Source organism: Erythranthe guttata, chromosome 13 (genome assembly GCF_056151865.1).
Source record: "Erythranthe guttata isolate IM_541 chromosome 13, IM_541, whole genome shotgun sequence".
Lineage (NCBI taxonomy): Eukaryota > Viridiplantae > Streptophyta > Magnoliopsida > Lamiales > Phrymaceae > Erythranthe > Erythranthe guttata.
In genome coordinates, this window is record NC_142545.1 from 4541379 (window position 1) to 4554724 (window position 13346).

A 13346-nucleotide genomic window follows, 5' to 3' on the forward strand; every position below is an offset into this window, starting at 1 on the left:
CAATTGCGTTAAGTTTCTCAAACCAGGTGAATAAATTCCATACGTGTTCGTAGTAAAGTTATGTAGCAATAGAGTCAACAGAGGAGGCTCAGTCAACCAAATCGTTGGCTTAATCCACAAAGAAAGATTTGCATAATTTGTGGGAAAATGCGCGGAAATGTAACGCAACATCGGCAATTAATTTGTCTTCATCATGTATGTCAAGGCTGTTTAATATATTGCATTGTATTTGTTGGGTATCCGTCCGGAGAGGACAAACCACACAAAATCAAAATACTCATATTTATTAGAAACAATTAAAATATAATATAATATAATAAATCAACACAATTAATTAATAATTAAATTAATGACAACAATTTATTAAAGACAAGTATCAGTAACAGACGTAATAACAATAAGCAGCCATATAAATTATTTAAACAATTCAAAGCCAACAATTAATCATAACCAGAATTGAGAATTGAGAATTGTTGCATGCAAATTTAAAGAATTAGCAGCTATTTAAAAAAGAAAAAAAAATGGAACCGTAGGCAGAATAGAAATTCTGCAATGGGGAAGCTCCGGCGGTCGTCGATTCTCCGGCTCAGCCCTCAATCTCCGAGTCCTCATCCAAGATCCAAGTGGGGCCTCCAAACACTCACGGCAGCCACACACACGCACACACACAGTGTACTCCAACGAAAAACAAAGAAAACGAAACTCAAATTCAAACCCTAATCTTACTGGTTTATCCCTAAAGAAGTAAGCTCGAATTCATCAAAAGAATCGAGCTTTGCTTCTCAAAAAAGGTTCTCTCTTTCACTCTAATTTTTCCTCCCAAAATTACACGAAGTATTCTCCACTTTTCTCCACTTTTCTCGACTCTATTTTTTCGTCTTTTACACAGAAAAAGAATAGGGTGCACTTATACTCCCAAATCCTCCACCAAACTCACGAAGAATCAGGTAACAAATCACCAAGATTTGTTGAGGATAATACGATAGATTTGTTGAGAGAAAAGGGGCAGGTTAGAAAACGAATCTGCTGGAAAAAACGAGAGTAGAAAAAACGAGAAAAAAGAGGGAAAAAAGGGAAAACCTAGTGAGATTGGGCTGACTTTAATTTTGGGCTCAAATTGTGTGTGGACTGTTCATAAATGGGTTGCAAGGTGGAATTTTAATGGGCCATTCTCAAAGAATTCATTTGGGCCACATACTCTACAGTATTCATTCCAATATAGGTATTGATTTGTGAACGCTTCACACAACGGAAAATAGTAAACACAAAACGATGTACAAAAAAACATACAATCTACAAATTGTGGAAGAATACATTGTTCTGGTCGGAACTGTAGGAGTGACAACATTGTTATACTCGTTCATCTTCGATGAAACCTAATAATTATGGAAACAAAAACGAAAAAAATATGAAGAATTGTTTGGTGATGGTGATGGAGATGGTAATGTTGGTGGTGATGTACACACCAGAGATTTAATATTTTTTTCTTCACCTTATTTAGTTAAGTTGTGTAACTAAGCTATGCAGTGTTCTAAAAATCGGCCGAGGCGGCCGATTAATCGGTCTCCGAGGCGGAGGCAGTCCAAAACATTTACGATTTTAGTGTAAAGGTTTGAAAAATCGGTTTTTTGCCCGTGAGGTGATTTTAGGCGGTTTGAGGCGGTCCGAGGCGGTGTGAGGCGGTCAAACATTTAAGGTGGGTCAAACTCGGGGGCAAAAATCGGTCAAAAAACGGTATTTTTTTTTTAATTCAAAATAAAAGTTGGGATTTTGATTAAAAAATATGAGTTTATGTTTTATTTTGTTTATGTTAACTGTTATTGTTAAAGAACTAATAATTATGCCAGGAATGTTCAAGAATAAATGTAGATTAAAAAAATTTGCCTTTTATTTTATAAGGATATTTATGTATTACGATCTTATTATTATTAAACTTTTATTATGTTATTAGGATATATACATGATGGAGATTATAACTATGTTTAAATATCTATTTATATATGTTTTGAGTATTTATAAATAATATCTAGAAATATATTATATTAAATTTTAAAAACCGATTTATTTCCGATTTATCACCGATTAATCACCGCCGCACCCGCACCGATTAATCGTGAGTCGGTGCCTGACCGCCTCCGACCCGATTACCATTTTTTACAACCTTGAAGCTATGCAATAAGATGTTTAAGCTGTGTAACTAAGTTGTTTGTGTAATTTGTGTAGATGTTGTGGGAAGCATTATTATTGTTTTAAGAGGGTGTTTGGCAGCTTATAAGATGTTTTAGAGCTTATAAGCTCTTCCAAAGTGTTTGGTAAATGTTTTAAAAAAAAATTAATTTTTTTTTATAACAAGCTGTTGGAGAGCAAATAAAATATGTTTAAAAAAATACATCTACACCACCATCTTTTTATTTAAGATCTTATAATGAGTAAAAATAGAAAATAAACTTATTATCCAAACACTCTAAAAATTAATCCAAAAAATAAGATATAACAACTTATCAGTTCTTAAAACATCTTATCAGAGTAAGAGATGTTTAAAATAAGTTTAATCAAGCACGGAACACCCTCTTAGTTTTTTCTCACTGTATTTTAACTAAGATGTTGCTTATTAATATAACTAAGTTGTGCAACTAAACTGTGGAAATCACCACTTTGCCAAATTATCGCGTCGTCGTTACTGTTGGTTTTGCTAAGCAATTCCGTTAGAGGGGCAGTGCACAGGAACTTTTAGCAAAATGATAGAAGGTTTATATCCTTTAGCTATTATAAAATATTTTTTAGGGACCTCCAGCTAATTTTTTTTTAATGCATTAGAAACAAAAAAAAATTACTTATTATTATAGATAAGTTAAATTTTAAATAAAATAAACAGGTTTATGTCCAAATTCAAAGCTTTAAATGTTAAGATATAGAGATTTGTAGGATCTTCTAAGAAAACTCTCTACTATATTTACTTATAGCTTATATCAATAGGATTAAATCAATCTCTATCACCCACACAGAGGTGGAGTAGTATAAATAGAAATATGATTTCATCGGTAAACTAACCGAGCAAACATGTAAACACTTAAAGTAATCGTAATTCACATAATACATTTAAAGTAATCTCCGGCGTTTTCCTATTTTTTTTATAACTAGACCCTACGTGCCTTCATGTAATAAAAGTATTTTCTTTTGTCCACAAATAAAAAATTAAAATAAAAAAAATGAAGTTTTTATATTTTTCAATTCAATCCATCACATGTTCAAAACGGTCTCTCTCCAAATCAAACCAAAACCTTATTTCCATTGTCTTCACACATACAAACCTTGTCTTAATCCTTATCAAAGAACATGTGTATATAACAAACTAGATCCAACAATTAGCTTTCAAATAGTAATTATAGCTAGAATTATAATATATGTAATTATTTAAAGCATTCGGCAACGTCCTGCTCCGATGGAGAAGGATTCACGACGGTGGTGTCCAAACTCCCCTCCTCCGTCGAAGTAACGACCGCCGAGAAACGCCATCATATAGAGAGAACTTTTTTTAACACGATAAAGTTTTCGACCATTTGAGATTATACAGAGTTCTGTGCAATTAGCTCCAATATAGCTTTTTAAATTAAAAAGACCAAGATCTTTATTACTAATTTTTTGATCCAAATAATCAGTGTTGAAAGAATGATAGTGAGTTAGGTGGTGTTTGCAAATGATTAATTAAAAGCAGAAGTTAGTGATTGTGAGTTAAGTCAGTTTTAAGTGTTTCTTTCTTAAAGTTGGGGGTGTTTGCAAATATTCCGGAAAATGTACTTTAATAGAAAAATAAAGGTTATGTGTGTTTTTAGAAAAATAGCTTAAATCAGATTATTTTAAGAGAAGCAAAAGCAGAAGTTGATTTTGCAAACACCTGAAAACAGATTATGAGAAGAAAAAAACTCATAATCACTTTCAAAAAGCTTTTGCAAACACCACCTTAGTCTCGTTACTAATGGACGTTCAAATAGATTACTGTGATTTATATAGATCCAATATATCAAGTCAAGTAATGTTTGTGAGATATGGTTGTAGTTTAAAGTGGGTGCATTTTTAAATAATCAGACATACCAATTCCACCGATTAGTGACTATCTATATCTTTTTGAAAATAAACTAAATCTTCTAACTGAGTGCAATCATTTAGAACTGATAATAATTTAATGATGAACTAAAGCTAAAGTAACTCGTAAGACATAAAATTTTGCCTACGCGATCACGAATTAGTATAATATTCACTAAATTCACATCCAGCAAACGTTTTTCTTTTTTTAAATCAATTTTTATATGATATAATTTATCAATGTATTTAAAAATTTGAGTTTTATATAATGATTTTATTAATTTATTATGGATTATTCTGACTATTCAGGTATACAATTTGGTTTATTTTACGTAGTTCGTATCTAAATCAAGTAGTTTCTCAGTTATTTTCCGATTTTTTCTTTCACCCTTGATTCTTTTCCGATCGAGATGTATAGATCTTGTTCATGGATTAACGAAAATGTGCAAAAGCTCTATTTGCCTCTACCACTTTATGAGTCGATCTCTTCCTTTTTGCTTATGGCATCGCCACTCCCTTAGGCAGCATCCACTAATTCAGAACTTATTTTGAAAGCCATATTTCGACCCCGGAAGTTTTCGTGACGCCGCTAATAACCAACGAACGACAAGTGCCTTTTCAACATAAAAACTAAAGCAAAGTGTCTGAAACATGACTAGCAATATGTCTAGGTTCAATTAAATATTTAGATGGTTTCTTAATTTCTTTAAATTTTAGAACTAAACGTACTGTAGAAGTAACACAATAGAGACAAGTGTGTGATTTTAGCAGATATACTAAAAGAGATTGAAAAGAAATTCCAAGTAACAATGAGACATCTTATGCAAATAATCTGCATAGAAAAGGAAAAAATAAAATCTTTATTACATTAAATGATGCTCGTCAAGAAAATGTTTGATAGTAGTAATTACCAGATTAGATCCTCTTTTAATCTTATAAACTAAGTTGTTTTGCCGTCGAACAATAAATAATCTAACAACGTACATTCTAATTCACAATTAAAGTTTGATTTAATTGGAGGAAAAAAAAAAAAGACACTCTTGTGAATTGTCATACTAAAAAGCAAATTCAACCTCGAAAGTCGAAACCTATCAACTTTCAAGTGAACGTTAATGGATTTTAAAAAATGCTTGTGTAATTTAAACTTTTTATTCTGGTCAATTTAGGGGTACTATTTTCCTTGTGTAGGGCCACAAGGTTTTTAACGAGGTTCCCTTGTACTTTCATAAGTATATAATGGAATAAATAAAATTTGGGCCAAAAAAAAAAAAACCGACCCGCAAAGGCTGGGTCAACAGTAGTTTTCTTTTTAAATTAAAATTGGCATGTCGGATGGGTCAATTTTTAGGCTGGTAATCGACCGACCCAACGCAGTCCCAACCCTATTTATATTTGATAAGTTGTTTGAAGAGTTGATAAACTGTTACGTTACACCTTATTTTTTGAAATAATTTAAGGGTAAAAAACAGTTTGCCCCCTAAACTAAGGGTCGTTTTGCACTTTGCCGCCAAACAAAAAACCTTTATACGAGTTTATCTAAACTCATTAATTCGTTACACAGTGCCTCATAAACTCAATTTTCCGGCAATTTTGGACTTAATGTAAAATCATGTGCGTTGCACGTGAGATTTGCATGGGTAAATTTGTCCTTCACTTAAATTCAATATATTAAATATAAATTAAACATTAAAAAACAAAAAAAATCAAAAAATAGAACAAAAAAAAAAAAAACTGAGTTTATACGCTATTTTCCTCATTATAAGATCTTGACTAAAAATATGGGATATAGGTAATTTTTTTTTTTAAATCTAAGAGATCTCCTTACTTTTTGAATTTTTAACATCTTTTCAAAAAATAATAAATACTTTTGAAGAGCTTATAAGATTAGCCAAACACCCTGTAAATGCATTTTCAGAAAAATAAAATAAACATGATTTTATCTCGTGAAAATAAAATGTTCCAAAAATTGTAAATACTCATGTAAACACATTTTTTAATGCATAAAAAAAATACTTTTTCTTACTAATTATAGACAAGTTAGATTTTAATGAAAATAAATAGTACTATGTCCAACTTCGAAATTTCAAATGTTAAGATGTAAAGGTTTTTAGGAACTCTTTAGAAAGCTCTCTATTATACTTCTTTTTTTAAACTATTTCTTATATCTATACGATTAAATCAATTTCCATCATCCATTAGGGAGGTGGAGTAGTATAAACAGAAGTATGATTTTATTGGTAAACTAACCGAGCAAACATGTAAACTCTTAGAGTAATCTTAATTCACGTAATTGCGAACTATTAATCCGATTGCTTGGTAGATATCATCATAATTGCCGCAATTTTCTACCTCATAGGTAGGAGCAGGGCCGAATTCAGGGGGTGGCCATGTATGCCATGCACCACCCTAAATAACAAAATAAAGTTTGTTTTAGTTGTAAAGATGCTCAATTAGATGGATGAGGTCATGAGTTCAATTCCGATATGGTTGGAAAAGATTATGGTTTATTATTTTTATCCAGGTTTTTTTTATCCAAAATAAATTGCTGGAGGTATCCATATAGTCAATTTGCTTTTTTTTAGCCCCTCTATACAAAAAATCCTAATTTTTTTATCCAATGTAAATTGCAGGAGGTATCCGTATAGTCAATTTGCGGCATATTTTTTAACCCAATTGGAATTGGAAGAAAACCTGTATTTTTCCATGAATAAAGTTTCAACACAAGATTGTTTAAATGCAACAAAGAACTACCGTTTGCTTATCATATAATTTGTTCTATGTAGCATGTTAAATCAAAGACACCAACATCTTTCTTAATAGGTTTTAGATTGAAGTAAAGAGACATGACAGTGAGTTAGTCTCGTTAGTAATCCAGTAGAGGCATGCGTATCAATGATTACAATGATTTAGTGTTAATGGAAAATTATATGAATGCCAAGATTACAGTGGCGGAACTTAATAGGGGTATAGGGGGCCGTTGACCCCCAAGAAAAAAAAAAATTAGATATTTGGTACTAAATTTTTTGAATATTACTTTTGGTTCCCCAAAGTTTTTGTAAATATTTATCATGACCTATTAATTTTTTTGTTTTTTCTCCAAATCTTATATAAATTATAGATAAATATATCATATTTAATATAAAATATAAAATAAGATGGTTAAAACTTGTATTATTTTAAAAAAAATATGAATATTACTTATTTTTGAATTTTTTTATCTAACGCCTTAAAAAAAAAGACGAGATCGTGCCATGAATCTCCGAAATATTAAGTGCAGTATATTATTAGAATAATTTGAATTAATTTAGAATTTTTTGTGATGATTAAAATATGATATATATATATAATATATATATATGATATTTTAATTAAAAATTAGTTATATAAACTTATTTTTTGCAATGTTTTGTGCACCTACATTTTGATCCTGGTTCCGCCCCTGGCCAAGAATATCGTGAATTTTCTTGATGAGGATAGAGTGATTTCAATTTATGTGAGATATCAAAACTTAGCAGAAAGTGAGACTGAACATGAATCAGCAGAGGATTCTATGGAATAGTTTTTGGAAGTGGGTGAGAGAATACGGTAAGTAGGTGATGCTAAAATTGAACCCAACCCATGCATGATGACCATTCTGATGTTGAGGCTAATATCAATGCTGAACTACACACTATATACAATTTGATCAATTTGAATAGTTATCAATGGAAGTGGTGGTGTGCAGTTGACTAGGAAGGTGCACGTCTCGTATTATTTTTTCCATGTCTTTCGTAATTGTGGTTTTTATGCATAAGTCCCTCACCAACTATATTTATTATTCTAGGTTTAGCGATTATATATCTCTCGCCAATAAGCACATTCATTTAATATGTATTATAAATAAATGCAAACTTAATGTAAATGACAAAATTACCTCAACTCTTTAAACTCAATTCCAAATTGTAATCCCAATTTAAATTCAAGTTCATCAATTTTGACCACAAAAGTCCAATTTTGACTTTTTCTTTTTTTTTTAACTTTTTTTTTTCCGCTGGTATCCGGCGTTGATTATTTTTTTTTATGTCTGTCTTTAACGCCGCCGGTTTGAGGCGTTGACCAAAGTTGACTTCTTTTTTTCGAATGGTTTTATCCATTTTTTTTTTACGCATGCCGCTGAATGTTGATAGTAATTGTACTGTCGTTAACAATAATTGTACTGTCAACTAACAATAATCTTATTGTCGTTAACAGTACAATTACTATAAACACAATAATATTATTGTCAACCACATCAATATTATCATTTGTTTTTTGGTTTTTTTATTTTGTTTGATTTGTTGACCAGTCAACGTAATAATATTACTGTCGTTGACAATAAAATTACTCTAAACACAATAATATTACTATGGTTGATAGTAATATTATTGTCGTCACAGTAACAATAATATTAATGTCAACCACATCAATATTAATTATTTTGGCTTTATATTATGTCTGCCTTTCTTGAACGTTAATATATTAATATTATTGTATTACACAATAATTGTGATTGTTGTCTTGATATTACTGTGTTAGAGAGTAATATAACAATATTACTGTGTTAAACAGTGATATAGTTAATATTACAGTCAATCAGGTAATAAATACTGTTTAACCGGACAAAAAAATATTCAGGAAAAAAATGTTTAAAGAAGAAAAAAAAAAAGTCAACCCCAACGGCGCCACAAAAATAAGAAGCCAACGCCTGAAATCGGCGGTCAAAGGCAGCAATAATTGAAAATGGAGTCAAAATTGAGTTGGGTGTCAAAATTAAATAATTCGTAAAATTTTGGGTCAAATTAAGGTTAAATTGGATTAAAGGTGAAATTGGAACATATTAAAGTGTGATGGCGTATTTTAGTCTTTTGCACACCTCTCGACATTGTCTGATTTTTTTTATAAAAATGTTTTTGGTTTGGACCTCTTTCTGAATAAGTAGCCCATGATAGGCTTAATTGAAATAAGTCCTTCTTAATTATGTATCTTGCATGCTCTATTTTATTAAAAAAATATTATTACGTTTATAAAATGTATAAATATGTCGTTACTTTGTTAAATTTTTGCTGTAGAATCAAATTTTATTTAATAACAAAATATATTAACAAATTTGTACTTTGTATTCTAATTCAATTCACAATTACTTTTTGTGTTTTGTTAAAAACATTTTTTTATCTTTTTTTTTAGTTTTCATTTTCGACTCTTCCTCTAATTTTCTTCAATGTTAGGATAAGTTTGGATGATATTTAGATATTTTTCTAAGAAGTTATCCTCTATTTGGCTTGCAACCTATTTTTTTATTACTTACCTATTTTCAACTTCGATTATATCATTTGTTATAAACACCAAACCTTTACATGTGTCGAGCCGATGAGAATTATAATTTTTTTTTAGTTCTTTTTAAGAGCAATATTTATTCTACGTGACTTGCAGGGCCGGCCCTGACCCTTTTAATGCCCTGGGCGAAAAAGATAAATTGTGCCCTCGATTTTATTTTTCTATAAATTTTTTTATAAAATAATAATAAATTATAAAAAAAGAAATTGAAATATCAATAAAATGCTGAACAATAGAAAAAACCCACATATTAAAAAGAAATTGTCATAACATTACAATTTTAACACAACACAATGAACTAAAAAAATGTTTGAACTCCCATCCTATCATGAAATTGTTTTTTCTCCTAATCTTCCATCACCAGCTTTTAAAGAAATTATCACCTCATGTTATAGCTAAACACCTACATATCAAAAAAATAAGTGAAATAATTGAAAATGTTTTCGAGTTGCACTTTTAGAGGCAAAGTCATCAATGACATCGTCGTACTCAATATTTTCCAACATATCTTTTTCAATAGTTAAAAGTGCTAACCCATTCAACCTTTCTTGAGACATTGTGGTCCGTAAATAATTTTTTAATAATTTTAATTTTGAAAAGCTTCTCTCTTCTGCTGATGCCACAGTGACGGGTATTGTCAACAAAATTCTATAAGCAATCATCGCATTTGGAAACATATCAATTGTTTTTACAAACTCTAATATTTGAACAGATGTCCATGGCTTATTTGCATCACATGTTTCATTCGATAACATCACTTGCAACACCTCTAGTTCAGAGCATAAATATTTTGCATTAATATCGGAACCCTCACCATGTCTTAAAGCATTTTCAAGATTCACACAAGAACTCATCAACTCATTACCATCCAATGAAATCAACTTTTCAACATCAAATAAAAAACCAAATATTGATTCAAAACATTGCATTTGTTCAAACCTGCTTCTCAATTGACCAATATCAATATCCACTACTAGAAGAAAATAATCAATCCTAAAAGATTCTTCCGCAGATTGATTTTCCCTTTCGGTATTAGAAATCTCATCAAAATGTCTCTTTTTAGCAATTCTACGTTTCTCGAAAAAAATTAGTTCAATTTCCATTTGAGATGCTATTTTTTTAGCGTCAATCATAGCAGAAGAAAATCCATTTTCTTTATACATTTCAAAAAAAGAAACAAGCCAAGTTTATTGTTTTATAGCAATATCAAGACGCATATCCTCGGATTGTAACTTTTTGCTAACTAAATTAATTGTATGCAATATATCATGCCAAATAACCAAGCTCAAAATAAACTCAAAACTTGAAAGTTCACCGGAGGCCAAAGTGTAAGCATCCCTACTTAATTTCGCATCTTCGCTAGTTTCTGCTAATTTAAATAAAGCTTCTCTTATTTGGGAGACTTGAGACAATATTGCCTTAACAGATTCAATATGACTTTCCCATCTTGTCATGGACAATGATTTCAAAGTTAATTTATCAATATAATCAAGCAACACATTCCATCTCTTTGTTGAATTAGCAAACACATTATATATACATTGACATGCTCCAAAAAATGATTTTGCTCGAGTACAAGAATTTGTCATATCACAAATAACTAAATAAAGACAATGAGAACCACATGGCATATAAAATGCTCTAGGATTAATATCAAGCAATCTTCTTTGCAAACCTTGATTTTTACCTTTCATATTAGATCCATTATCGTACCCTTGCCCCCTCACATTGTCAATATCAAGTCCTAAAGATTGTAAGACAACTTGTAATTCATTAAAAAGTCTTAATCCCGTTGTATCGTCAACATTTAAAAATTCTAGAAAGTACTCTTCTATTTTAATTGGAGAAGATGAGACAACTACACATCTCAATATCAGAGTCATTTGTTCTTTATGACTTGCATCTGGTGTACAATCAAGAATCACTGAAAAATACTTTGCTTCTTTGATCTTTCTAATTATTGCAGTTTTCACCTTATAAGATAAGATAGATATCAACTCATCTTGAATTTTATGACTGAGATAGTGATAATGTATCTTTTTATTACCAATTAGGCGAAAATGCTCTTGCATTATTGGATCAAAATCCGCAATCATTCCAAGCATGCCTAAAAAATTACCATTACTATCTTCATAAATTTTTTCATGTGTACCACGAAATGCCAAATTATGTGTAGCAAGACATTTAACAACATCAATTATTCTCAACATAACATGTTTCCAATGTTTTGTGTCTTTTCTAATCTGTTCTTGCAAATCTTTATCAATTGTCTTATTTTTATTTAATCGCATTTCTAATTCAACACAAGCTCTCAAATTAGTAAGGTGTTCAACACTATGTTCATCTTGTTTCAACTTATCACCCAAATGTTTCCAATCGCTAACCCCCTCGCTTGCTAAATTACTTCTAGTGTGCATTACTTTAAACAACTTGCAACAAAAACAAAATACTTTATCTAACTCCTTTGAGTAAACCAACCATTTTATATCCCGAGTTTCACCATTTGGTAGCATCTGCACATAATATGTATATGAAAAATGTCTAGATTCTTTATCCAAAGGAAACTTAAGATCATATTCTTTTTTGGGACCCTTTTCAACAAGTAAATCTTTCATTTTTGTATCCAAACCATCCCAAACTCTTGGGTCAAAAATGTCTAACACATAGCTTGTTTTCAAATGGTCATTTTCATTCCCATCATTCTCATCAATATGTTTATTTTCTTCATTTTCATTCACATCATTCTCATTTTCTACTAATTCCGCATTCACAGTATTCTCATTTTCAACAAATTCAGCATTCACAACATTTTCATTTTCTACAAATTCAACACTTATGGCATCTTCATTATTTAATAATTCTTCATTTGCATCAAAATTATTTTGTTGACCACGAACTAAATTTGCAGGACCAAAATATCTGTTCGAAGAATACTCTAAACTTTTGGCAATCTTTTCTTGTATTTTTTTTCTTTGCTTTTTTTGAGCTCCAGATATTTGTTTCATGCTTATAGAAGTAAATTAAACAGTACAACTCAATCAAAAGAAGCACACAGAATGAAAGATGAAAAAAAAGACACCACCAAAAAATTATTAAAAAAATAAAATTAAAGAACAATAAAACCTGATATACGCAAGCTTCTTGTATTTAACCAGTGAATTGTGATAAAGTCAACTTCTTACACTTTCAATTGTTGAATATGTTAATCTGCAAAATACAACAAATAATCAAAAATACATAAATGATATTAAGAACAAAAGAAAATATAAATTAAGTAGTGTATTTTATTAATAAAAACAGTGAGGGTATTGGTTACCTTTACCCAATTGATTGATGAAATCACAATTCACACAAGCTTTAGAATTGAGCACTTTGAACACACAGAATAATCTCCATGGGTTTGAAAACAAATAATATAAAATCAATACTACAGTCACCCAATTTCAAGGATCTCGATTTTGAGAAAGATGTGAAAAACTTGAGAATGGCTTGGAACGGGAGAAAATCAGAGAAGATGGAGAAAAGTTTAAGTAAAACGACAGAAAATAAGTGAGTAAAAATTGAAATTGAGTTCATTTAAATTGACAGATGGGGAGCAAAAATATCGGTAATTTAAAAGGTGCACGTTGGAATTGAACAAAATTAAAGAGATTCATGGAGAGATTTATGGATTTAGTATGTTTGGAGTTGCAGCCGTTTAATGTGGTTGAGAAGTTTAGGGGAAAAAATATAAATAAATATAAATATTTATACGTATATATAAATATATATAAGAAAACTACATAAAAAATTGAGCCCCCTAGCACTAATGGGCCCTGGGCGGTTGCCCAGTTTGCACCGGCCCAGGGCCGGCCCTGGTGACTTGCAATTATTAAAGATTCCATCCATTTTGTATTCTTATAAATATTTTG

At 30.5% G+C, this 13346-nt stretch overlaps 1 protein-coding gene across 1 annotated transcript; it reads right to left on the minus strand.

The window, feature by feature from the left end:
• Positions 1 to 9667: 9667 nt before the first annotated feature.
• Positions 9668 to 13124, minus strand: LOC148765725 (uncharacterized). Its single transcript, XM_088811899.1, has 2 exons — positions 12752 to 13124; positions 9668 to 12642 (listed from the first exon to the last, which is right to left on the minus strand). The coding sequence occupies exon 2, from the start codon at positions 12438 to 12440 to the stop codon at positions 10623 to 10625; it is 1818 nt and encodes a 605-aa protein (XP_088668025.1). The 5' UTR covers positions 12441 to 12642; positions 12752 to 13124; the 3' UTR covers positions 9668 to 10622.
• Positions 13125 to 13346: the final 222 nt, after the last annotated feature.

Coding starts and splice junctions, on each gene's coding strand:
- LOC148765725 (XM_088811899.1), bottom strand. CDS start 12,440: ATGAAACAAATATCTGGAGCTCAAAAAAAGCAAAGAAAAAAAATACAA.